We start from the raw sequence: 27,704 nt of genomic DNA, 5'->3' as shown, positions 1-27,704 counted from the left end.
AATGACAAATCCATTTATTGCCTGATATGAGCATTGTCAGATGAGACTTATTTGATTTTTCGGCTAAAAGTTGTCTTATATTCTTACTCAGTGTCCATAAAGAATTGCTTCGTATATCAAGGAAACGAATCTTCTGTGGAAGAACCTCTATCTCCGTTATGTTATTGTACCTTAGATGAAGTTCATTCAATTCATCAAATCCTTCGATTTTGGTATACCTGTCCAAGGACTGTAGGTTATTATTTTCAAACAGAAGGGTGGCATTTTCTGTTATGGGTAATTTTGAGGGTATCTTCATCAATTGATGACTACTGCAATTAATAATAAACTTTTGGCTCTCATCTTCTTTGCAACAAATGCACGGATTAGGGCAATATTCTTGTCCACTGCATCGCCATAAAGCTGTTTTGTATTCTGTGGGATACTCTTGGCTAAGATGAGCCAGAAATTTGGTGTACTTACAACTGCATTGCCAAGGATTTCCCAACAATTGAACCTTTTTTACGGTGGAAATGAACTGGGTCACATCGTCATCAAGTTCTGTCAATTTATTATGCCGAATATCTAGATTTGTTATATTGATTGGGAGTTGATCCAGACGAAGATGGGTAAGTCGGTTGTTCTTCAAGTGAAGTTCCCCCAGATTAGAGTTCCGTAGTGAAGAGATTGGAAGAGCTTCGATTAGATTATCATCCAGTAAAAGTGAAGAGTCACCAATTATATTATTCGTGAAATTGGGAACTGTTTTTAATGCTTTTTTTGTGCAGTTGATAATAAATTGATTTTGAGTTTCATTGACACAACAGAAACAGTCATCCGGGCAAGGTCCTTTTAGATGATAAAAGTGTACAGGGTCATTGATTTTCTTACTTTTTTCTCTATTCCTTAGAAAGTCCAGATAACTCAAGAGCTCATTATTCTTGCAATTGCACTCCCAATATGTTCCAGATTGGGAAAAAGAGATTTTATCTTTTTGCTCTAATAGACTGGCTGCTACACTAGAATCGAGAGACATTTTGCTATTATTTCGTATATCCAGTAATTTCAGGTTCAGAGGCAATTGATTAATTTGTATATTAGTTAGATTGTTATTAGCCAGATAAAGTTCTTGAAGATTATTATAGCCATCTGATGAAATGTTGGGTAATTCTATTAAACCATTGCCTTCGAAATGTAGAGAGACATCGCCTCTGATCGGAATAGGTAGTTCTGGAATATAACTTAGTCCTCTCTTAGAGCAGTTTATATCAAACTCATATCGATGCATATTTTTCGGTTTACAAATGCATTCCTTGGGACAACGTTTGCCATTTATACCAAGATTAAAAATACATAGCGAATCATAATTAAAGCAAATAAAAGCTGTTATATTCGTATTGATAATCTCTTGTAAATAATACGATTTCGACTCGATATATGCAAATATAATTTCAAGTTTTCGATATTTTTCAAAATATGTTAATTCAATGTCCTTATCATTATAAAAAGTTACAAATTGCAAATTATTTTGAAGCACACTGGATCTGAAATCATTTGTTTAAATTTTACTATTCAACAACTATTTTAAAAATACATTACCAACCTTAGAAATTCATGGTTATTCAAAGTACATTCGATAAATCTCAATATTTTTAAATTTGTCAAATTTTGAAAAATCTTTGAGTTCAGATTATCTATTATTAAAAAGGCAAATGATATTTCCTCTAACTGGGTATTATGATGAAAAGTGTCATCGTTAAGGAAAAGTGTTCCTCTATAAGTAATTTTTATTAATTTTAAAAGGTTTGCCTCAGTTAAATAATTGTTAAATAACATTGTGATGTTAAAAGGTTGTTTTTCAAATTGATTTTCCGTATATATTGAAATGTCAACTTCAGTTTCATAAATAATTAAATTAAAACTTGTGATTGTTTTTGTGTATTTTGCATATTTTAAATTAAGAGCTTTCATATAATCAGTGGATCGAACAGATGTATCTTGTGTCATATTTCGGTGGAATATTATTTTCAGAGACAAAACGTTTGTATTATTGTCTGATGAAGTTAATTCTTTCAAATGTATTGGGTTTATTATATTGGTTGTCCAATTAATCGTTACTCCAGATTTATTTACACTGATTTCGTATTTGTCAGTGATTATGGCTTTTTCAGTCTTAGTGCATGTTTTAGCGTAATCCTCACATTCATTAGCACAATAATCTTTACAGTAATCGTCTCTGATAATATTGACTTTGTAATCTCTCATATTATCTATAGCATTTTCATCTTCAACAGTTGTTGCACATAAACCAATTGCCAGAAAAAGCAAAAATTTATGAAAAATTTTCGACCACATTTTAATGTTCACGCCAGTCCGAAATTCAAATTTTTACTGATCCAGAACCAAAAAATACAGAAATGGTCAACTTCGAGAACCAAACAAGAGCTGTTCCATAGGGATTTTATGGCAAGGTTGAGTAATTTATTTGATTTATATATGTTATACACATATGTGTAGATGTTGTTATAAAAAAAACCATAAATAAATCATTTAACCAATTTCTAAATTTACTTTTTATCCAAGGACAAATTATAAATGCATATATAGAAATAATTTAATACAAGCATATTTGATATAATGAACATAAATAAGATTAAATAATATTAATTATTGATGACTTTATTATTTATTTCTTGTTTTCAACATCGATAATAAAATAAAACTCAAAATGATTACAGTCCTGGGTAAAAAGTCATTGTTTATTATTTATTATTATTTATTTATTAGAAAGTATATAAAATATAAATTTAATTGCTTAATAACGTACTAGCTGCTAGGGCCATCGACGTAAATGTATATATTATTTAAAAGGTAACGAAGATTTCTATATTCACACGGTCACACCAAAAAGAAAATAGGGGTTGAAAACAAAAATACTGGTCAGGCAAGTGTGAGCGAGATGAAGCGACTACAATGAACAGCTGATGAGCAATGCAAAGTAACACAAAATGCAAACAAATCCGCATCAGGCTCGAATTGCACAAATCGAGGAATTTATTAATGATGTCCTTAAAGAAGATCTCAGACAGCTGGATCAATGCCTACAACAATTCAACGAGGAGATTATGGAATATGTACAACTTAAGAATACACTGGAAACATTTCAATCGAATATGAAGGATGGCTACAAGACTCAAGTAAATATTGGCAGCAATATGTTTATGCAGGCCAAAGTGAAATCCGATCAAATGGACAAAATAATGGTCAATATTGGCAAAGATATATACCTGTCCATGAGCATGAAGGAGGCCCAACAATTCAGCGATGTTCGAGTGAAAATCTTAACGAAACAGGCGGATATTGTGCGAGAGGAGAGCGTCAAGAAGAGGGCCCAAATCAAAATGGCTCTTTTGGCCATTAGTGAGAGGGAAAAGCTGTTAATGGACGAGCAGGAGGAAGCAAGGAGAGCATAAGCCAAACTCTGATTACTTAGTTTTTATTAAACTACAATTTACAAATATATATATATATATATATAATATATATAATTTACAGTTACAAATGCAATTGGCCGAATTTGGTTTTGTCAAAAAGTTCACTTGGTTTCGAATGGATGAGGATGGATGATTGAAATAGACGCTACTTTGATGCTGCTGCTGGCAGTTTATCCGAGAATTGTGTGTCTTTCAGTGACCACAGTGGAGAGGCTATTGTTGCATTGGATCCCTGTTGTTGTTGTTGCTGGTACATTCGTTCTTCCCCTCCTGGTGCCCGCCATGGCATTTGATGAAGCGATTTGTCATTAAGATCGGCTATGCGTCGAGATGTATCACTTAGATCTTGCACACATTTGGCCATCTAAGGGGAAAATGTGTCGTTTAAGTTCCATGTTATGAGTTGGGCAGATTGCTACTGTAGAAGATTTGGTCATGTGGCTATAATGTGATATCAATGTCTGATTTGCAATTTGGGTACTATTTTAGGAACGAATTACTGTTATCCTCTTGGAACAATGATAATTTGCCGATTGCTATAAAAATTGCTTCAATGACTTGATTTCACACATATAGACTCCATTATGTTTGCCAATAGCAAAAAGCAAGGAAGAAAACTATTGATAAGAAGACTCTGTTGTTGGCTGTTGTTGTGGCTGTATCTCTAGTTGTTGTTGTTGTTCTTGGTAGTAAAGAGGATAGGATGGGGAGTAGGACTCGGGATAGAAATCGTTAGATGACTGTGGTTGATATGCTTGGTCATTACTCTGACTCACATCGTTGCCTATAGGCTCACTTGGATTAATTAACTTCTGAGATGATCCACGACTATTAACAGCTTGTTTAACTCTCAGCATTTCATTATCCAGCACATCATAATCTCGATGCAATTTCTGATATTCTTCACACAAACGCTGATTCTCTTCGAGCAGCGTACTGATATGATCCTCTCCACGTTTCACACACTGCCGCATGGCCTCATCTGATCTAACTTGGGCTATTTTCCAATTACGAAATGATTCGATTATCAAGTACTGCTGTTGATTGACATCAGTTTGCTGCCTGCAATACAAGAAGATGGTAACTGTTTTTAAATATATATATGTAGTACATTATATATTCTCGATCCATAAGTAAGTTCCATAATACATACTTCAATTTGACCTGCATCTGTCTGCATTCGTCGGCAATATGTCCCATCTGTTGACGTATATCTTGGTTTGCATGTTCCAATTTCATTACAGTGTCCTGATGATGGGCTTCCTCCAGTTTCAGATGGCACTGCATGTTCCGTATGAGAGTCCGTGATTGTTCAATTTCCGTGCGGCAGCATTTCAATTGATCGCATAGAGCACGTTCGTGACCATTGCGTTTGGCATCTTTCTCCTTCAGGGCTATGACTTCCTCGCGCAGGATATTGCGCTAAGAAGGAGATGTATGTAATTTGATTTCTCAGACAGATTCAAGATCAAGACCCACCTCAGTTCTTAGCTCTTCTTGCAGCTTCTCAACTTGACTTAATCTCTCCTGTAATGTATTAACACGACTATTGGCTCGTTTCAATTCCTTACATTGCTCCTCAAAGCTACCCAAAAGTTTCTCGTACTTATCACAAAGTTCAATACGCTGCTCCTCCTCACCCTTCAGCTCTAAGCCCATTTTACGTACTACTCTCGCTTGAACGCCTGTTTTAAGGGGCAGAGATATCAATAGTAAATTTAAGTAATTAATTAGTAAATTTAACTATTTTTAGGCAAATGTTACTCACAATTCTTTTGTTTTAAGTCGTAAATCTCATTTTTAAGTCGTGTATTCTCATGGATATCGTTAAAGCCAGTGATCATGTCATGCAATTGCTTAATCTGATGATCTCGATCCTTTAAAGTTGTATGTAGATTATCAATTTCACAGGCCAAACGTTGATTCTACGTGAAAAAGAGGTTTAACCAATAGAAAGAAATAGAGACAAGAAATAATAATCAATTGTTAAAAGTGTTTGTTGTTGTTTATGAAATAAAAGTGAGTTTTGTATAAATAACTTGTAATTCCAGCACGCTGTGTGTAGGCTCTTCACATGGAGGATCCTGTGGTTGATCGTTCTCATGTTGTTGTTGTTGTTGTTGTTGTCGCTGGTGTTGCTCCTGTTGCTGCTGTTCCACCTGTACAGTCAATTCCTCTAAATCACGCTTAAACTCATCTATAATACTAAGATAATTATCTCGGGTCACTTGTAAAATCTCCTTCTGTGTCTGACAATGGAGTAAAGTATCCTCCAATTGCTGCCGATGTGGACAGTCCTCTCCACTATCCTAAAAAGTATACACAAAAAATGTAAGACTATCTCACAAATCTAGAGCGAAAACCCTTGCAGAAAAAGCAATTTTAAAGTCTGAAGGAAAATTGGTCAAAGACTCGTTTTTTTTCTAAAAATATCTAATAACTTCAATCCATGTAAAAGTGAACCGAAAAGTGAAATGTAAAAGTTATTTTTAAAATTGAAATGTAAAATAAAGAAATTAATATTATGTCTGATTGTGAGTTGTATTAACTGAACATAAACAATGTAACTCCAGAAAGTTCATGCAGCTTCCATAGAAATATAAAATTAAAACTAAATCCGATTGCAATAATATTTAATATTTAAATAAAAAATATATATATCCCAAGATCTTTGATAGCACTTACATCCTGATTCCTTAAACAAATTTATGCGTGTCACTTTATTTTAACTTTTTGAAATAATTTGCATTTTTATTTTTTTTTTCTCAATATTTCTTTTATTTTTATTTCGCTCAGTGATCTTTTTCGCATTTATTAAGACATTGCAAATGTTTATAAAAAAAAACTAATTATGTTAATAATTTCCAAATTTTTTATGTAGTATAAAACTAAATTTGTAAAAATGCTACATTTACATATGTAAAAATAGAAGGATAGAAAAATCAAAACAAAACGAGGTTTCAAAGGTTAATAGAAAAAGGATTTGGATCGCTTTAATTTAGTTAAGAACATACGAAGTACATATGGATGTTTCTTTTTTTATTTTAGTTCCGATTATCTCGGCCCCTAAGTAACTTTATGAAATAATTTTCTGTAATTTCTTCAAAGAGTTCATATTCTCTAGTGTAATATTCAAGATTTTAGTAAAAATCAAAATCAACCAAAAATTGGACTTGCTTTGTTTAAATGCACCTGTGGCACAAATAAAAAAAAAAACTTATGTGACCATTTTTACGGTTCATCATCTGAATAAAATTACCAAGAAATTACAGAAAAAATCATTTCCTTAAGTTACTTAGGAACCGAAAAAATAAAACCTAAATTTGAAAAAAATTAACGTCATAAATGTACATACATATGTACATACATATATGTATACATATAACCTAATCAACAATAATATTTCAAAGTCCGAATATCCTTATTATAAATGTAATTTAAAATATTTATCAAATTTTTTGCATTCTTATAAATTTGAAATATGTATTATTAAAATTTATTTCATTCTTATAAACTGTTTAATTTTTCGGCGAAAAAAGTTTAATTTCTTCATTTCTCAGAGGTCAATAAACTTAATCTTATAGAAAACAAGATTGTTTTGATTGCCGTCACCAAAACTTTTCAATTTGGTATCTAATTTTATTTTTTTTAAATTCTGATATTAAAGAATCAATATGCTCTTTTTGCAAGGGTATAAATAGGAGAGAGAAAATTGTTCAAGTCTTACCATTGCTATTAGAAGTCAGTTGAAACTTTGTTATTGTGGTGTCAAATTCTTGATATTTTCAAGCTTTTCGTGTTAGATGGTACAACAACAATATTCATACATATTTACACATATGTACCTACATTTTACATACATATAAAGTATTTTATTTTATTTACTTTTGACGCGAATTTTGCCTTCATTACCGTTTCATTTCATTTCAATAATATTGCTATTAAAACTTTGTCACGAAAATAAAACTGAATCGAACCAAAGTTTCAGGTTACACCAAACTTTCGTTTCACTCACAATTACACACACACACACACACACACCCACAGAGGAACACCCAAATCAGAAGTCAAATGATTATTATTTTATTCACTCTGACGATTCGACTGTTTGACACGATTTGGAAAATAAAGTCACCAGCGGGTGGTGGCATGAAATTAGATCGTTGTAGGCACTAGACAATGAGGAGCAGGAGGAGCGTGGCTAGGTGCACTTAATACACTTTAGGTTTTATTTTTATTTTAGTTTTCTTTCATTTTTTAAGGAGTCATTTTTCATATCATATCGCATCGTATTGTTTTGTTATTATTCCGAATATGATAGCCCAAAGAGTGGGACAGAAGTGGCGAGGAGGCAGCTGAAAATCGATTAAGATAAATTGCTGTTGCTTGTTCTGTTGTCAGAACACACACAAAAAAAAAATAAAACTGGAGGGCATTGAATTGTTAATAACTGAAATAAAAAACGGTTCAATTACACGCAAAAATATATAAAAAAAAAACAATTGTTTGAAATATTAATAGCGTGTTGATGGTATTTATTTTGGTAATGCAAATTATCCTTTTTACTTCACATATATAAAACGGAATTTGTAATTTGTTTACAATAAACAGCTAAATATTTGTAACTAAAAATTTAAATGATTTATTAACTATTGTTGAACAGTATCTTCTCAATAATTCTTTGAAGTTTCAAGCCTTTTTGTATTTCAAAGGTCAACATTTTCTTAGGATGATTGGAGGATTGAAAGAGAAGTAATAGAAAATAGAAATCATTGTACAAAATAATTCCTAATATTAATTTTAGGCTTTAAATACCAAATATTTAGATATGTAAGTCTAAGCTCTGAAATTTATATAGCTAGTTTTAAGCTAAATTTAATAAAGAAAATAAAGTGCATATAATGAAATGAAATAAAATATGAAAATATAATTTATGATTAACAAATAAACGACACTATTTGAAATTTATTGAATAAAGCAAAATAAATAATCAAATTTATTTAAAATTTGAAAATATGAAATTTTCAATATACATACATAGGTATATTTGTAACTTTCGATTTAAGACTGAAAAAATTTCAAAAACTAGATCAAAAGGGAAGAATTTTGAAAAAATCTTTTAAATTTAGCGTTTGTTGTATAAATTTATCAAGTGTTAATTAAAAGTAAGAAAAAATTAAGTAAATATTACGTGTACTTTGAAACTGGCATAAAACGAAAAATTTACACATTTTAAAAACTGTAAAACCAATAAAATAATTAGGTAATTGATCAATTAGAATAAGTCACTCATTACTAGTAAAAAAAAATAATGATTCTATTTATTAAGAACAATATTTTTTAACTCTATAACATTAAATTATATTCCAACTAAATAAATTTAGATATTTTTTCCTTTAACTTCTTAACAAAAAAGAAAACAAAAAATATTATATGAAGAGTTGTGCGTTATTTGTACCTTACAAATCTTCCGGGCACAAATTATTTAAAGAACTCAAATAAATGTTTAAACTATATATGTCAAAGCCAATTTATTTTTTGAATATATAGTATATAGATGACATATATTAGATGACATTTCTGTATTCAACACAATTAGTAGGGACATTTGCATTTGACATGCAATTACACTTTACACTTGCAACAAACACTTTAACTTTTCGTAGTTTGACAGGTTTTTAATTCCATAACTCTTCATCAATCCACACGAAAGTTTTCTGTTTTCGCGAGCTCCTCCTAATTTGCACATTTACAGTTTCAGTTTTCAATTCCCCCGCCCGTTATAGTCCTTTAGGTCCGACCACTCAAAAAACAATTTGCCCGACAACTTTTCCCGCTCGTTTCGTCTCACACTATCCTTAAAACGGAATGAAGTCAAAAACTTTTGACGCTAATTGCACGACTTTTGCCCTGTAGATATTTTATTTATCCTTTGGGTGTTGACGGTTGCCTTGCCACCTAGTTTTCCGGTGGGTGCAACTAATTAAGGCTCGTAAATTGTCAGGTTTTATTTTTTCGTTTCGTTTTTTTTTTCGGGTTTTCTCCCTTTTCTGTTTTATGTGTTTATTTTGTGAGGCGACGATGAGGAGTCCTCTGATTATAATATTCAAAGTTCCGTGTGTATCCCGTTTTGAGTGGCGTTTCCGTTTGATTTGTTTCACGCGAATAAACAGCAACCGAAAATGACGAACGCTGGAAAGGACATACCAAAACGGCGGGAACAGGACTAGGGCAACGATTCCAAAGCCGATTCCGATTTCCGAATCGCTGTACCGAAGAGAACTGGCGGCTCTAGCTGAATTTTTAGAAGCTCTCTGTGTATGTTGATGGCCGATGGCATCGTGACACGAATATCAAATCATTTTTTCATATGATTAAAAGATTAATAAGTTATTCAGACAATGATTTTTTTGGAAACGAATTTGAAACCTGATTTATGGTTTCCAGGCCAATTTCTCGGTTTCAAATAGTTTGCCTTTTTAGTCAGTGAAATGAAAAGTAATTGCCAATTTTCTCATTAATATGTCTACTATACACACACCTTTCAATTAATTGGCTTTTGCTCTCGAATATGTTGAGAAAAATAATATTAGCCATTCATTTACAAGAATTATTTTAAGCAAACGTTCAAAAAATGGATTGAAAATTTGTAAAACAGCCAACATGTAACAATTTCGACATTTAAATCCGTTAAATAGCAAAGGCCTACATGATTTTTGGTGACGTTAAGTTGAGAGGCGTTCTTATTTAATTCGGGTACGCTGATTCTGACTAAATATCTGGTATTGGTAAATAGGCACCCAAAACTATACTATAGAAAGTTAATCAGCAGCAAATCCTTGGAATTTCTAAAACTTAATTTCAAATTTTACTTATTTTAAAACCATATCCAAAGTGTAAGATATTATGCTTTTATTCATACCTAATATATTCACAGGTTAAAATAATAATGTTTTTACTATAATATTTATTATACTACGCGGCTATACTTAGTTTTTGGCCATCATGTCAGGATTTCTAGAAATCGGGTTGGACTTATTCAAAATGAGCTCATTTGCAATATTTTATATTATAATATAAACAAAATTGTTTATATTATAAACAATATTATATTGTTGTTTTTGAATAACTCCAACCCGATTTCTAGAAATCCTGACATAATGGCCAAAAACTAAGTATAGCCGCGTGATCAGCACTCCCAAATTACTATAACAGACAAAAACAGAACTAGAAACACTTTTTCATGACCTCAAAAATGTCGTCCTATGTAGTTAAATCGAAAGACTTATAGATATATCTATATATCTTCTAAAAGTCATTGCAAGGACTGTTAACCAATTCCTAAAATTTCTAGTTTTGAAAACAAATTGTAAAAAATTAAAATATTGCGATATGAAAAAAACCTCTTTCCCGAGATAGTTCTACTATTTAAAATTTCTAATATTTTGAACACGATGAATGATGAACAATGCTCCGCTCTATTGTAAGTAGATTCTTTCCATCCACACATTGAATCTCCCCCCTCCCTTCTTACAACTCTCATCGATATGCATATCATTGTACGTTTTAAGCTCGCGTGTCGATTGTGGGTAAATAAATAACACGAAACCTATTTCCGATGCCGCCAGGTTCTCTAGTCCTTCCTGCTTCCTACCCAAAGATGCCTGGGATAGGTGCCTACCTATATCCTGCCCCCGCCCGCTCCCCATCAGTCAGGACGTTTCCTTTACCATCGCAGCGCAATTGCAGTTGGAATAAATACATTTGACTCTAGTGTGTAGCAGTAGTAAGCGATTTGTATTTGTCGAAGGGGAAAACAAAAAGAAAAAATGATTTTTTATTTTTATTTCGAATAAAATATATATGGGTAAATAAATCAGAAGACAAAACAAACCAAAAGCTAGCGAACAGTAACAACAAACAACAATATTTTTCTTGTCATTTGTATAGATTTTCTTTTCTTTTTTTCGTTTCTATTTTCTTTTTTATGGTGTATATTGGATTTCTGACTTTAACCCTCAGGAAATGGAATGTAAATGTCATTTACCATATAGGTTTTCCTTTTTGCATGTGTAAATCAAATATAATATACATATATATACATAAATAGGCGGTATATATGTACTTATGGATAGATTCTGTTTTGTTTTTATACATCAACTTAGTCTAAGAGCTTAAAAACTTAAGCAGCAAAAGTAAACTTAGTCCAAAAGTCTTAAGTAATGTTTTTTTTTTCCTTTTTGCCTTTCCTTTGTGGCGGGTCAACAAGTGACCTAGTTTAGTTTATGTGGAGCTTCTTGGTGGTGCTTGGCGGTGGTGATGGTGTTTCAATAGTTGTGGTTGCTGTTGTTGCTGTTGTTGGTGGTGTTGGTGGTGTTGGTTGTGCGTCTTTCTCATTTTTCTACAATTTGTTTAAATTGAAGTTTGCACTTAACTGATTTGTTGTTTTTGGATATTATTTAAACTTACAAAAGTCTTTAGTTGTTGCTCTTGGCGATTATTATTCTCAAATATATCCATAACGGCCGCACAGAAAGGATTTCTCGTTGATGATTCAGTATAAATGTCACTATATGAGAATTCCATTGAGCGCTAATAAAAAAAGAAAAGAAAACAAGGAAATAAATTTGCATAATATTTGGAATCAAGTCAAAAAAGGCAGTCAACATTGAATCATTGAATTATTAGTTGACAAAATTTCTGGCGGGATTTTCAAGTTTAGGACTTAAAGAAAGAACAATTAGATTTAAGATGTCAGTAAAAAATAAGCTAAAAGAAAACAGGCAAACCAAATAGAGTAGAAATTGAAAATTTTGTAGTAATTAAAATAAAATAACTTGACAAACTAATTTAAAAACTAAAATCGAACTTTTCTGAATTTGTTAGAAACATTTAAAAAACGATTATCAATCGTATAGGAACGACTTTGATAAGATTTCGAATGATATTATCCCCAGAAACGAAATTAAATATCGACTTGGATCTATAGAACTTACCAATCTACAAATAAGGTCAGCCAATTCCTTGAGTATAGTGCAATTTCTTTGATTTATGCTGTTATCAGTTTCATATTTAGCGAGTAATTCTGTGAAAATATGTAAAAAGTAAGCGATAGGAAGGATTAAATTTAGTATTGCATTTTAACCTGCATATTGCACATCCATGTGCTGGCACTTTGATCTTAATTCCTTATTACAATTGCTGATGGATAGTAAACGATTTCGTAAGGAATCCAAAACATGCAGTTCCGAATTGTCTTGAATCTGAAGTGGCTGTGGCTTTTGTGTACTGGAGGCCAAGGGAAGCGGCGATTTATCCATGTCACATTCCAATAAAAAGATTTGATTTCGTATGAATTCCAACTTTTTCAAAGACTCTGAATATTCAGAGTTCTAAATTTGAAAAAAGAAACAGTTAAAATTCATTATTTTGCGTATTTAAAACTTACAATTTTCTTTATGTAACAGGCCAAAGTCTTTTTAGAACATTCCATCGATGTTTTATTTTGATTACTCAAATTGAAGAGTTCGTTTAGTTCCGCATTGAGTATCTTTAAAACTTCACTCTCCTGTTGATCTTGATGGCTTAATCCTTCCAATAAACCAAAATTAAATTGCTCATCGGCTTGGCTACATGAATTTTCTTGGGATTTGATATCCTCTGAGGACTTCTCGAGATTGGCCAAACGTTCTGTGACTTCTGCCAACTGCGACATATTTAGAAATTGGTTTTTGCATAAAAAGGAGAAGCAAATTGATGAAATTAATAATACAATTTTAAGAGTTAGTAAATGAAATTCGCGAATTTTATATATTAAAAAAGAAACTATTGAGTTTTAGTGATGTATAAACAAATCTAAGTATATATCAAAGAGAACTAGATTTAATAAAGGAGAACAAATAGTTTTCGGTCAACCAAAACGTAAGATTTTTTTTTAAATCCTTGTTCCATTTTCTTAGTACTAAAAAAACTTAAAGATTTAAGAATTAATAGAATATTGTCCTTTGCAGTCAATAAGAACAAAAAAACAACAGTTTCCTGTCTAAAATGGCTTTTGGTTAAACTAAAATTCAATCTATCTCATTACTTACCTGTTGATTTAGCTGGGCTATGCACTGATCCTTAAGGATAATCTTTTGCCTGGCTGTTTGTACGACCCCATCTAGGGCACACAATTGCCTCTGCAAATGGCAGACTTCATCATGTTTGGCTGCCATTTCATTAACCAAGGATTTCATGCATTTATTTACCTACAAATACAAATAACAAATACAAAAATTTTAATACTTAAGGAGAATTAACATTTATTTTAATTTAAATGAAAAGAAGAAAAACACGACAGAACATAAACAAATATAAATTTGCTACAAAAATTATTTGTTATTTCATTATTTTAAGAGACTCGCTTAAGGGGCGACCACTTTTTGGATCCTTGCAACGGCAGTCGCCGCATCCCTTGTCGCTAGTCTATAAGAAACACGAATAAGACAACGAAATTTGATTGATTAAAAATCGTATTTTTCTCTTCGGCCCAAATACCTTCTCACTTTCACTCTCCGTTGGCGTTTGATCCCTGGGAACGCCCAGCAAGTGATTCACGGTCAACGTTTCCAGGCACATATCTTGGGTATTCCAGACATTCTTATGATAGGCATTCTGCACGAGTTTCATTATCTCACAGATATCGCGACGCAATTTGCGATTCTCCTCTAGAGATTCCTGTTGTTCACCACGAATCGATTGAAAATAAGAAGATATTTTCTCATAGGCTTCCTCCTCCAAGGCAGACATATTGCCAAACATTATATTATTCACATGTAGAAGCAAATCGACCCATTCTTGAAATGTTATCAAACGCAATTGCGGTGTAAGATTCTACATATGACGAAGAGAATTAACAACAAAAGATTGTAGAGAATTAACCAACATGATTTCAAAAATTTCCAAAAGCATTTTATAACTTTTTTAAACATTTGAATCAATATTTATACAAGTAGATTTTGCCTAAGCTAAGTCATAAAAATTTTTAACTAAAACAGAAGCAAAATTTTAATGGAAATAACTGAATGACGTTGGTTTCTAACGAGGTTTTCACGGTCATAAAAATATACCTTATATATTCCAAGTAGATTTTACTATAATTAAGGCCTTACTTATGTGTATATATGTATGTATATATATATTGTTAAAATAGGCTTACAATAATAATATTTATAGCCAATAGACGGCCTATTAGATTCATATAAATTCATTTTACACCACAAATTTTTCACAAATTCGATATAATTCTTTTTTACTTTCTTTGTTCTATATATGTATGAAATCTTTTTGGTCAGTTTGGCTACACTTTTGGAAATTAAACTACAATTATCTTTATAGTTCTACTTCAACTTAAATTTGAGAGTCTACAATATAAGTACATACATACATATGTACTTAAGAAGCTGAGTTCAACAATCTTAGCTCCATTTCAAATTTTAGTAATAAAAAGTTTTTGATCCTAATAAATGTATAATTAAACTGATTAAAATAGAGCTACTAAAATCAATTGAATCCTTATAAACACTAAAGGAAGCTATGTTAGAATAACTTTTAGCCCTATGTTGCAAGACTAATATTAGAAATTAAAATTTATTACTCTGCAAGAATAGAACTGAAAGTTTGAATACTTTTGGCTACTTTGCACAACTAGAATTAGAATTTTGAATATTTTTAGCTGTTCTGCAACAAGGGAATTGAAATTTTGAATATTTTTAAATACTCTGCAAGACTACAATTGAAAATTTCAATATTTTTGGCTACTCTTCGAAAATACATTCTACACTTTGGCTACAAAATTCTATACAAGCAAAAATCTGGTAATTCTGTCATCTCATTTTGGTACGTATGTAGATCTAGGTTAATGTTTTGTGTATAGTAAGTAGTCAAGATCATTTGCACTTTGGGACTCATCTCACCGTTGCATCACCCTTTTGCTTGTCCAGACAATCAATCTCCTCCAATCGCTTGACAAATATGTTATTCAGCTCAAAGTTCATTTGGGCTGTATCGCCGGAAAGGTCACGTAGACGGTTCAAACGACTTCGATAGTAATCTGTGGATATGGTATCGGTAGCAACATTGCATTGAGCATGTGGAGGACAAAGTGAGGATCCAGCAGCCACTTGTTGCATGGCTCCCCCCAAGCGACCCATATCGTTGTGGTTAGCGAATAAAGAGGACGTGGTTGGTCCAACTAAGGCTGTTGAAGTCTTCTCTTGCTGCTGCTGCTGCTGCTTCGGGTGCTTTTGCTCCTGTTGCTGTTGCTGTGGATTGCTGCAACTACCTCTCCTCTCCCTGGTGGGTGAGCTTGAGGGAGAAGAACGCACTGGCGCTGGTGATGATGATGATGAGATGCCCATTGTTTTGGCATTTAAAACGAAAGCCGTGTGTCTTTCACTCATATTACATTAAGGCGAAAACCAATGTTTGTCTTGCCCCAAATATTGGGCAATTTGTAGAATTTTGAGTTTGAATGAATTTATTTACTACGTATTTTTTTTTACATTTACTATTATTTTTGTTTGTTAATTCCAAAAACATTCACTTGAATTAGATATGTGTGTACAGAAACTCAAGGCACTGCCGATATTCATGTTGGGCGAGATTCAAATGCAGTTTTTCCACTCACTAAACTAAATCAACAAATCGAACAAAACAATAATAAAACAAAAAGGTCACTTAACTTTACACGCAAAAATTAAATCGGGAAAAAAAAACATAAAATTAAAACCTTGGCAGCGACTTCAAAACGACAACGTCAACGTCAACGCAACGTTGCGTTCATATCTTTTGTTTGTATTCCTCTGACGTCGCAAAATGTAGTTTTGTGTACATATATATATATATATACTTCATAAATACTTATATATATAAATATATATATCGGTTTCACACACGCGTTTACAAATTCAGTTTGTTGCTTTCCGTTACGCTTGGAGACGGCAACTGATTCGGTTTCGGAATCAGGTCTCAGTATGGGCAAAATATTATATATATATCAACTCACTCTCTTGAAACACTCTCCACCGATCCACTACTCTTCTCATCGTTCACTTAGATACTCTCATTTTTTCGCCTTATCAGTGGTTGGATCGGTTGCTTGTTTACCCAAGAACTTAGCGAAAAACAAAAAAAAAAAGGTTTTCCACTTTAGATCAAGACACCGATCATGCTATACCCTATATTTCGAGTAGGGTATGGTAGAATGATGAATGTAGCGTCTGAAAGTAATCAACCATTCGAATCAAAGAACAAGACTTTGCAAACAAAAGCCTAATCCATAATTCAATCTGTTAGTTCTAATCTAAATAAATGAACTTCAAAGAAAACTTAGACACATTTTATTTTAAGTTTTGTAATATTTTCCAAAATTTAAAGTAAAATATAAAGATTAAAACGTTTAAAGCCTATCAAAATTAGTTTTGATTTGCACATCGATCCTTTAAGATGTCCTTAATAGGTATTTAAAAATCATTTAATTAAGTACATACCATGTTTCATTTGATAAAATTTTTAATTGAAATAAGTCCTGATCTACTTCTTTTCTTCGATAAATAAAAGGTAGCAACATTTGCTAACTTTTGTTGGTACTTCTGTCTGTTGGCTAAATTAATAGTTAAATAATTTCTTTTTTGTTGTTGTTGACTTTGTGGTCGGTTTACTATTTGTTGTTAGATAAAATTTATTTGCATAATTTTTGAAGGCCAAATAAATTAAAATTGGTTTAGAAAAGTTATAATTTTTTAAAATCTGAATCTCTATATAGAAAGTGTATATATATTTTCTTTAGTTTAAGACAAAAACGTATAGAACAATTTCTATAATCCTTGTGTTTGTTGTACTTATTAATTACAGAAGAAGGTCTTAAGAAACATTAGAAAATTAAGTCAAATTATAAAATACAAAAACGTTTTTTTCTTACTTTCAATAATCGAATAGAATCATAAAAAATATAAATTTAAATGACAGACATTCATGAAACCATCTACAATATATTTTCTGGGGGTGTCCAATCACAAAATTATGGCTAAGGAAATTCAGTAATTTTCAATGGGACCTTTTGCCAGTTTGAGGATTTGTGAAAGTTGTCTGAATACTTCAAAAAAATGTACTATTTATTAAAAAATAACATATTAGTAGAAATATGGTTATCCCAGCAAGAAAACTTAAAAATATTGGTAAGAAACCATCAAACAGGAATTCAATAGTGATGATTGCCAATGAGTCTCTAGCTTTCCGACGGTCATGAAATGACCCATGTAAAATATACATTTGTAGGTACATATATTAAAAGTTATGAAAAACTATGCTACATTAATAAGATTTTTATGTGATTGATAGTGAAAAAATCATAATTTATGCATAGGCGAGTAAATTGGTTGATTTTTGGCTCTCCTAACGTAATTAGAAGTGGATGATTTATTAAAATAAAAAAAAAAAAACAAAATAATCATTATTTACCATCCCATCTTTTTTGAGCCCCCTTTCTAAAATTATTGTTTTTATTCTTGATTAAAAGGCCATCGCGGTGTATGTTAAAACAAAACTTTAAAAAAAATAGTCTTTAATAGTCGAAAGTGATTAAAAGAAGGGATCATATTCAACTCATCTATACTGGCGTACCATTTTCTTCCAATGAAGGGGTTATTGGTGATTTGAAAATAAGCTCATTTAAGGATATATATCTAGAAAGAGGTTTCTGAGAAGAAACGCTCTCGAATTTATAAAAGTACAGATTTGTTGTACACAACTGTCATTGTCAGTTTAGTGAGCGATTTTTATCCTGATTTTGCAGGCCAACTAAATCTTCAACATTAAATCCATATAACAAACGAAATTGTCTAAATCTCAATTTTTATCCAAATAGCCCAGAATTTGCAATCGGATGTAGATCAAAATATATAGGTACATATGTTTCTTTCTCCGCCCAACAGGAATCTTCTCTCCATATACAATACTTTTTGCAACGAAAATAAAAAAGAATTCATTAGTTGAAGTGTTAACGCTCACTATACGTTTTATTTATATCGATTTTTCCATATGTAAAGAACAAAAATTTTTTATTTGTATGTACAAGTTTGAATCATTTTGTGTTTTGTATTAAATTTTATTTTTTTTAATTATTTAATTTTTTAGATTTGCATTCACACATTTTTTTCTTTCATATATTTTAATTGTGTTCAAATCCATTGGAAAACTGCTGCCATTAAGTTATATATGTATATATAACTTTACTTTAATAGTTGGCATTAACTGAATAAGATAAAAACAATTTGCGGAAAATATATATATATATATGTATATGATTTAAAATTCTCAATCTCAAAATGTGTTTGTGTGTTAGTGGGGTAGGGGGGAGGAGTGTTGGGGGTTAGTGGCAGAGGCTGGCAGGCAGGTAGACATAAAAATTTACATCGAAACGCTTACTAAAAAATTTAATAATTCATTTATAAATTTATTATTTTAGCTATATGTATAATTATTAGAATTATTCTGTTGTTGGTTGTAGTTTTCTTTTTTTTTTTTTCTTTAAGGTATTGTTATTAATATATATATATATAATTTTTTGTTTTTGCTGCTTACGATTAAAGGGAGGGGGGATTTTGCATTTGCAATTCTATTCTTATTTAGCTTTGCGTACAATTTTTTAAATTTTTGTTGTTTTTCATCCGTCGGAAAGGGCTGAGTTCTAGTTCTTTTCTCTTATTTCTTTTTTGGGCTTATTGCTTTACATCTTGTTCGTGTGTGTTAAATGAAATAAATGGCCAAAAGTGTGTAAATGAACGGCATATACACATATACATATATATATATATATATATATGTGTACAACAAGAGCAAATTGATTTCCTTAAAGTTTTTCGAGTTTCTTTTTTTGTTTTTCGTTTGAAACTGTTGAATTTGAAAATCTTTCAAAAATAATCGAAATCTAAATTGAGGTCAAATGCATCTATCTATTTATATATATATATATATATATATGTATATAGGTGTGTGTGTATATGCATATATATTAACATTTTGGTCAATTATATATATATATACATATATATGATTCTCTTGTTTTATAGTTATTGTGGTTTATGGTTGAGTTTTTATGATGCTTATGAGAATGGTGAAATTTTGATGCTAATTTATGCATGTATATCTATATATATATATATATATATATATGAAGAAACGTTGACACGACGCCCTTAAGCCAAATAGTTATAAACTTTGCGATCCTCAGCCGATCGTTGCAGATATTCACGCTCAATAAGACCTTCAATGCGCTTCTTAATGAACACAGGCGATGGCAAGAAACGAGACTTCAATTGTGATGTTACATCCGATACCAGTAAATTGTGCTATAAAATATATATAAAAAAATATTGTTTTATTTTTATCAAATAATAAATGGCTTAGTGATGGTTTCCTAAGACAATCTAGTAACTATCCTCTGCGTTTATTACAGCCTTCGCTTCCTTTACTAAAATAATATTTGTATATCCTATGCTATAAAGTTTCGTTTTGAATGTTATTCTTGAATGCTTATACTAACTAAATTTAAATAAGATAGAAGATAAATAATAATTGAAGATTGCTTAATACTTTTTATCGAAATTCTAACAAATTATTATACTTTTTCGGTGAATTAAGAAGGAATTTCTGCCGTAAAAACAATTTGTAAAAAATGCCTTCTAGAGAAGGCAAAATCTAAGGAAAACAATTGAAAATTTATTTTATGGTTTTAATATCTTTGCAATATTGTATTGAAATATACTTTAACTTCGTAAAAATGAGAAAGTAAGGATACAAAGAGATTGCCAGAAACTTTTTATATAGAGATCAGACCCTATCGAATATTAGAGTATGTCATGTGATATAACTTACCGCCATACGTTTGCGTGCCTTCATTATTCGTACAATTGCCGCTTCAATTTCATGCTTACGATCCTCATCGACCTTGCCTCTGGTCTCTTTGCGCTCGGGTTCTGATTCACCTTTAGCCGCAACTGTTTGGATTTTTACCCTGCAAAAGAAATATAGATATAATAATTGGACATTCTCCAAATCGATTAAAGTAAATGACAAACCTATGGAATTTGGAGACAAACGCATCGTTCACATAGAACTCATCTGTTGGTTCAATATCTTTTGTTTTCGTCTTTGAATTTCTAACTAATAAACGTTGCGCTGGTTTGCCCATTGATAGCGATTGTAATGCTCTAACCAGTTCACGTTCGGGTATATCTGTTTCTTGGTGTATGTCATCATAAGTGAGTATATCGCGATTATTGAAGAGCAGCAAAACACACATCTGTAATCAAAACGATTATTATTACTAATTAGGTTAAGTTATTTCACTCTTTCTTCTTACCTGATAAGTTGAGACTTGCAATATATGCTTCCGCGTTGTTGTTGGCCCAGTAGTACCACCGCTTGAACTAGAGCTGGGGGCATCTTTGTCTTTCTCGCTTTCGTTTGCTGTTTTACGGCCATAAAATACGGCATTTATGTAGGCAGTACCTGAAAAAAAGGGCAATTGAGTAAATTATTTTGGTCATATAGCATTTAATTAATTTTCCTTACCCATTTGCGGTTGTAACGTCAATTGACGGCCTGAATGTTTATTTAAATAGAAATTCTTAAAGATCTCAAAGGCTTCACGCGGCGCTGATGGTATATTGCAATTGGGAGTTGCTGTCTAAAATTCATAAAAAAAAACAATATTATTTCACTTGAAGAATTTTCAAAATCACAAGACTGACCTGTGTGGGCCAAAAGCCAGTAGTTAAGATGCGAACTGTTAGTTCCACACCGCCCAAAGATAAATTATTATTATTTACAAAACCCTTGAACTCATCCATTATAGTATTGGACACGGACATATCCTTGAACATGCCCTCTAGTTTTGAGGTAAATTGACAGCCACATTCAGTCTGAAAAAAACAAATAAAAATAAAACGAAATAGTTGATGTGTTTATTTTTTAAGTTCTTGTTTTCACAACCTCTTGTATTTGATGTTGAGTTTTCAGTTATAACAAAAGGTTTAATAATAATTAGGTTAGATATTATCAATGACTTAGGTGTTCCTATGGAGCATACATTAACTTTTAATCCTCATATTTCCACTACGGTAAGTAAAGCTATAAATGTTCTTGGGTTTGTGAAAGGATGGTCAAAAGAGTTTGACGATCCGTACACAACCAAAATTCTGTATACTTTATTAATCCTATCTTAGAGTACGGATCTTGCATATGGTCACCTCATTTAAGTAATCGTAGAGTAATGCTTGGTGCTATATTTATACACAAACTTATAATAGACTCTCCTGAGCTATTTAACCAGTTCTATCTGTACCCCGTAGACCTACCAAAGATTTGTATTCCCCTATCTTTAAAACATTGTATTTCTAACTATACTTCGCATGAACCTTATCGAGTCTGATTACAACCTTCTTTGTCCCGTAGTCAGATTAGAAGCCTCTCTTTTCTAAAAACCCCTGCTCATGGTGTCGTATGGCCACTTTTACGCACTTCGCATTGTACGCTTCAACGTCCAGAGTATATTTTGTACGCTAGTTTAATCATTAGCAATCGATTAAACCAAAACAGTGTGGTCGCAGTAGCTCAAAGTGTATTGATACATTAGCCAAATAATTCACCAAGAATGCGAAGAGCGTAATGATTTCATTAAAACGAGAATAATAATTAAGCAGGCAAGGGATTGCCTTGTGTTTATCACAGATTTCAACTTCAACAAGAAGGGATCTCTCTTTTTGGTACTCATATGTGATGACTGATATTCAAGATCCTTAAGCTCAAGTATACATCAAGGATATGAATATATAGTGACTGATAATATACCACAGACGATTAAAAATCAGATTATTTGCGTTTTAAAGAAGCCCATTTAGAAAACTCACGGCTGACTATATCTATGTTTTTTTTTGTTTTCAAGAGGTATGAGTATTATAAGCAAACGATCCCACATTCCCCTTTCTAAATGTCCTTATTGACCACTTTGGCTTACCTTTAGTTTGGATATCATGTTCTTTTCAAAATCATCTGAGACTGATTTATTGAGCAGCAATCGTTTGGCCAAATGCGTCTTATAATAACGTTCGAACACATCCTTCTCCAGTAGGAAACGGAATAACACCATTGTCTTATCCAATATGGTTTCAATTTCCTGTTCGCTCATCTAAGAAAGACGCGGGGAAATACATTAGAAAGCTGAATAATAATGTTTTAGTTTTGTTCACTTACTCCCTTGCCACCCTTTTTCAGTTTATCATCAATAAAGAGCGATAAATACTCTGGTGATTTGTTATTTAAATTGAGAAAATGTTCAAAATCCGATGAGATGACATTCTTAAAGATGCGATCATTGCTAAACGAATGCACTAGAAATTGATCGAAACGATCTTTGAGATCTAATAGATTTTGCACAAATGTTATGGGATTTGTGTTGCCATTCTCCTCCTCTTTAACCAGCATGCGTCCTTGTTCTCGTAAATATGCCGACATTGTGTCGGCTATCACCTTAAGGCCTTCCTCTTTTAATCTTGAGAACAATTTGTATGTGCATGCTAGATCTTCAGTTTTCGAATTCTTGATCATATAGACAACACCAGAATTTTCCATTTCGACTATGGTACGCATATGTTTCTTAATTAATTCCTCCTCAACAACACGAACAATTCGCGGTTCGGTATCCTTGTCCAAATATAGGGCCGCCCGCGATGATTCCTCGGTGATGCGAGCCTCCACTTTCTTGATGTAAACGCCAGCGTTATTCTCGGCAAGAAAGTTTTGTGATTCAAATTTATAGAATGCAGCCGATTGAGAGAGAAACGGTTTCTCGAAATCCTCTTCATATACAGTCCGGGAATTGATGCCAAGTGTAATGAGCATAGTGCATGCGTTCTTAATGGCCAAATGATTAATCGCCTCACCGTGACGCTCCTCCATGACCATGCCCAAGAGTTTCTCACGCAAAGCCTTTTGAATTTCCGAGAAGCGTACCACCTACATTAGGAAAGTGAAACAGGACTTAATTAGAATTCGATCGACACCAAAAAAAATGTGATTAACTAGAAACTGAATTCAATTTTAAGTCATTAAACAATAAGAAAATGTTGCAAAATTAACAGAACTGCGCAAAAGGATTCAGAGTTTGATCTTGTTCTTCATTTTTTAAAGGTGATCTTATATGCAAAAGTTCTATGAAAGCTTAATTTTGTTGACAATTTGTTTGTTCAGCAATTATCACTTACCTGATCTCTAAAGAGTATTAAACCCAAATTATAAACATTATCCACTTCACGCTGTTGAACATAGACACGATCCATATACATCAGAATATCTCTGATCATAACCATTGATGTTTGATGATCTGTCCAGGCTTGATTCAATTTGGGTAAGAAATTGCTATGCAAACTCTCTAAAACCTCTTGACGAACTTTATGTTCCAAGTGTTCAGAGACAACCTCACGTAGGCCATAATATAAGCGATTTCCATGCTTATGTAGGACCATATTATAGGCATTACGATATAGTTGCTCGAACGATAGGCCAGAATTGTTTTTCTTTTGTATCTCTTGTATGGCATTTTTTAAACTGGCCCATATGGTCTCCACATATTTCTCATCCATAGAGGCCTAGAAAATAAAAGCAAATACAAAGTGTTAATTGTGATTTGTAACTGATTAAAACTAGACTTTGTCTTATACTAGTAAGTACATTAAAGGCCCGTCTGCGGTATTCGGGTAACCATAATGGATATTTGCGTATTATTTCACGTAAACGTGAATTGGCTGGCATTAAAGCAAGTTCATTCTCTAAAGTTATGGCATTTGCTGAACCGGCTAACACACGATTCGGACGCTGGGATCGTCTATGAAAAATGGTCACAGCACCAGCTGATGACAGACGGAGCAATTGTTGTTGTTGTTGTTGCTGTACTAGTGGACGATGATGTTGTTGTCGCTGGGTTGAACGTGGACTAATTGGGTTTTCACCACAACCACCACCTGGAAAATTATTGGAGCCGGCCATAATGCGATTATGATTTAGTCCTGGACGATTTAGATTATTTAGTTGTTGTTGTTGTTGTTGTTGCTCAGGTGATTGATGAAGATCTGCATTCCGTTGCTGCATCCTTCTTCTCTAACGTATCAATAACTCTCTAAATTGCATATATTAAATAACATTAGTTTTTTCTGATTTTTTTTTTTTTTTGTTTTTTTTTTAGTTTGTTTACAATAATTTGTCGAAAAAGAAAACTAACTTAAGAACTAAAATGAATCCAGTTTATACATTATCGTCGAAGAATGAAACAATATTTCTTTCCGTTTTTTTTTTTTTTTTTTTTTTTTTTTAGAAATTTTGCAATAATAAAAAATATATTTATACATATACAAAATAGAAGTAATGCATTGGAACTTTAAAATTGAATTTTGAATCTGAGGCAACTTTATTTTTTTTTTATTTTTGTTTACATTTTTGAATTGTATTTTCAATTTTTGTTAAATTTTTGCATGGTTTCTTCATTTTTCTCTATTTTACAAATAGGAAAACGGGTTTCTTTTTAAATTTGTATTCTTGTTTTTTTTTCTCTTTTTCTTTGAACGTCGGGACCAAAAAAATGTCGCCAAATTCGTCAGCTATAAAATAAATATGAGATTTTTGAAAATATTATTCTAATTTCTCATTAAATAGATGAAAAATTGTCCAACCTACTACTATTGGTAATTGATTAAAACTGTAAGTTCTATTCTTAGTATATGTTTCCCTAATTCTCTATAATTCTCAAGAACGATCAGAACAGATACATTAAAGTTAAATATCTAGAGTTCTTCAAAATTTTGTTAACTTATTGTAGGCTTATCTGGTATGGATAATGATTTTGTTGAACAAATTGCTGCAAAATTAGATTACAATCGATTGATTCATAATATGTGAAGTTTTTTTTTTTGGCATTAGACAATTTAATTTATGGCAGGTTTTATACAATTTGAACGATCTTTTGAATCATCTAACTAGTAAGGAATTCAATCTACGAATAAAATATAGACCATTTGATTAACAAGTTCAAAGTTTTAAGGATTTAAATGTAACATTTTATATAAGAAATATTTGCATATTATACACAGCATATAGGAATGAACTACATATAATACAATCAAGTTTTATTGGTTCACTTAAATTTATCTTATATTTATTTTTAAAGTCTTAAGTTATCGCATAATAAAATGCAATGTCATGCTTAATCTCTTGAAATATTTATATTTGTGTTTTTCTTACCGGGAAGGCCCGTATGCGCATTTTGCCCTCCTTCTTGGGAGGATTGCCCCTTATATTCATATTTTGTAGTCGTCGGCACTGCTCCTCCACTTTTAGGGTCTAGAGTCCGGAGCCAACGAGATGGAGCTAAGGGCAGGTGATTAGATTATTGTTGTGCAGGAATTTAAGCTTTTGCTTGTTCGATTCTCAATCAGTTATTGATCCGTCAGCTGCTTGTTGTCAATTGATAAAACTAAATAAATAAGGCAAAGAGAAGAGGAATAGTTCGTCATAAAATCAGCTGATTTCATGCTAAATGTAATGGTTTATAAGTAGTAGTAGTTCTAGTATTTGTTTAACATAAGATGACCGGAATTTTTACTTATACTTATTTAATACGACCAATTTTAGAAGAAATGAACAGTCTTTTTAATCAATTGCCATAATTTTTAACCAAAAATTAAAGCTTATAGTTTTTGTTTAAACTATTTATATTTGCTTTTGGCAGTCATAAATCTTAGAGGATTGATTGAAACTGATATTTTTAATTCTTGAAAGAGTTAAAGTTATTTTGATTTTCTTTTTAAGACTAGGTAAGCTAATGTAAATAATAGAGTCCCGAGATCACAAGTGTTTGAGTTTAATGGCTAGTACAAATATTAAAATATTTCAAAACTCATAATGATTCCAGTGCTTTTAAGTATTAAAAAACTAACCACCATTTACTATGCAAAACTTAATAAAAACTAAAACAATCTTTTGTGAGTTTTTCACAAACACAAAATTATATATTTCGTAAATAATTTTAAACTGAATTAAACAAATTATTTGCGCGAATAATTTGCAGCCCTGGCAACTCTCTCTCACTCAATATCTCCCTCCTCTCACCGCTCCCGCTGACACTTCTTTCTCCGGGAATTCTTCTTCTGGGTCTGTCTATATTGCACTTTTCCTTACTTTCTTTGTTGGGAACGCATTATATATCTGAAACAGCATAGATATGACTAGCATATATACAAGATATATATGTATACTTATATGCCCCTTTTGTCTTTATCCGATATTTGAATTTTCTATGCCTCCTTTTGCTTTTGCTGTTATTTTTCTTTCTTTTTTTTTTTTTGTTTAATTCTTGTTATGTATGAGAGTGTACGAGAGACCGAGCGACCGCAATTAATGAAATTCCCTTTGTTGCGACTATTACCAAATAATTAAATTAAACAAATATAGCAAATTTACTAGTTTGCATTTTGGAATTTATTCCTCAATTTGTTCGTTTTTCTTCTGTTTCTTTGCGTTGGCCGCACTTTTTAGCACGGCTCGGCTAGAGTTTTTTTTTTCTTCTCTCTCGCTTATGTATTTTTTTTTCGTTTTTGCTTTTGCTATTTCACTTTTTCATACATGGCATGTCTGTGTAAGTGTGGCTCTATGTTTGTGTATGTGTGTGTGTGTGCGTTTTTGTGTGAGAGTCTGTTTGCTGTGTTGTTGGTGTGCCATGATTTTATTGATAAAACGAATGTCTATTTAACTTAAGTGCTATTTCGATTAATTTCTCACATTTTAATCACTTGTCACAATGTATTATTTTGATTCGTTTTGCAATTGTTGTTGTTTAATATCCATTAATTTTACTGTTTATTCAAGTTTGGTATTTTGAACACAAATTTGTATGGTCACTTTAACCCAACGGCTGGTGGTGCCAGATGTTAAACAGCCGTTTCTGGCAACTCTAGCGAACTCAGCTGGAAGAGTTGCCGCATTTACTTCAACTGTATAGTGAAATATTTGTGGGAATACCCCCGCTTTTTTTTAAACATTAATATAAATCAAGATTTTAATAAATATTTCATTTCCACAACATAAATAGAAGTATAGAAAACTTGTGCTGTGTTCGCCAAGTTGGTATTAAACGTTAGA

General features: G+C 31.9%; 3 protein-coding genes across 7 annotated transcripts; 1 reads left to right on the top strand and 2 right to left on the bottom strand.

Annotated features, from left to right (window-relative positions):
* Nucleotides 1–2,953: 2,953 nt before the first annotated feature.
* On the top strand, nt 2,954–3,572 carry LOC6643612 (protein UXT). Its single transcript, XM_002066345.3, has one exon. It carries the CDS (start codon nt 2,988–2,990, stop codon nt 3,450–3,452), a length of 465 nt encoding a protein of 154 aa, XP_002066381.1. The 5' UTR covers nt 2,954–2,987; the 3' UTR covers nt 3,453–3,572.
* On the bottom strand, nt 3,460–16,294 carry LOC6643611 (centrosome-associated protein CEP250). Of its 3 annotated transcripts, XM_023176435.2 has the most exons (12): nt 15,431–16,170; nt 14,013–14,348; nt 13,565–13,723; nt 12,922–13,179; nt 12,619–12,865; nt 12,470–12,558; nt 11,943–12,065; nt 5,242–5,398; nt 4,953–5,158; nt 4,627–4,895; nt 4,250–4,535; nt 3,460–3,837 (listed from the first exon to the last, which is right to left on the bottom strand). In XM_023176435.2, the coding sequence occupies exons 1-12, from the start codon at nt 15,914–15,916 to the stop codon at nt 3,619–3,621; spliced, it is 2,835 nt and encodes a 944-aa protein (XP_023032203.1). In that variant the 5' UTR covers nt 15,917–16,170; the 3' UTR covers nt 3,460–3,618. The 3 variants fall into 3 exon arrangements, with proteins under 3 accessions (XP_023032203.1, XP_023032204.1, XP_023032205.1); XM_023176436.2 differs by lacking the exon at nt 3,460–3,837 and having other exon boundaries at nt 4,460–4,557; nt 15,431–16,291; XM_023176437.2 differs by lacking the exons at nt 3,460–3,837; nt 4,250–4,535; nt 4,627–4,895; nt 4,953–5,158; nt 5,242–5,398 and adding an exon at nt 11,586–11,874 and having other exon boundaries at nt 15,431–16,294.
* A 2,766-nt stretch (nt 16,295–19,060) lies between these two features.
* On the bottom strand, nt 19,061–27,436 carry LOC6643610 (cullin-3). 3 transcript variants are annotated; one of them, XM_023176424.2, is made up of 11 exons: nt 27,345–27,436; nt 25,809–26,040; nt 23,780–24,163; nt 22,770–23,531; nt 22,534–22,704; nt 21,269–21,439; nt 21,090–21,204; nt 20,878–21,026; nt 20,594–20,817; nt 20,391–20,529; nt 19,061–19,864 (listed from the first exon to the last, which is right to left on the bottom strand). In XM_023176424.2, exons 2-11 carry the CDS (start codon nt 25,866–25,868, stop codon nt 19,712–19,714), a joined length of 2,328 nt encoding a protein of 775 aa, XP_023032192.1. In that variant the 5' UTR covers nt 25,869–26,040; nt 27,345–27,436; the 3' UTR covers nt 19,061–19,711. The 3 variants fall into 3 exon arrangements, with proteins under 3 accessions (XP_023032192.1, XP_046867062.1, XP_023032191.1); XM_047011106.1 differs by lacking the exons at nt 25,809–26,040; nt 27,345–27,436 and adding exons at nt 24,246–24,690; nt 24,793–24,850; XM_023176423.2 differs by lacking the exons at nt 25,809–26,040; nt 27,345–27,436 and adding an exon at nt 24,246–24,737.
* Nucleotides 27,437–27,704: the final 268 nt, after the last annotated feature.

Source organism: Drosophila willistoni, assembly GCF_018902025.1.
Source record: "Drosophila willistoni isolate 14030-0811.24 chromosome 2R unlocalized genomic scaffold, UCI_dwil_1.1 Seg200, whole genome shotgun sequence".
Taxonomy (NCBI): Eukaryota; Metazoa; Arthropoda; class Insecta; order Diptera; family Drosophilidae; genus Drosophila; species Drosophila willistoni.
Note: the sequence above shows the minus strand (reverse complement) of the source record. Positions and strands in the feature narration are given on the sequence as shown.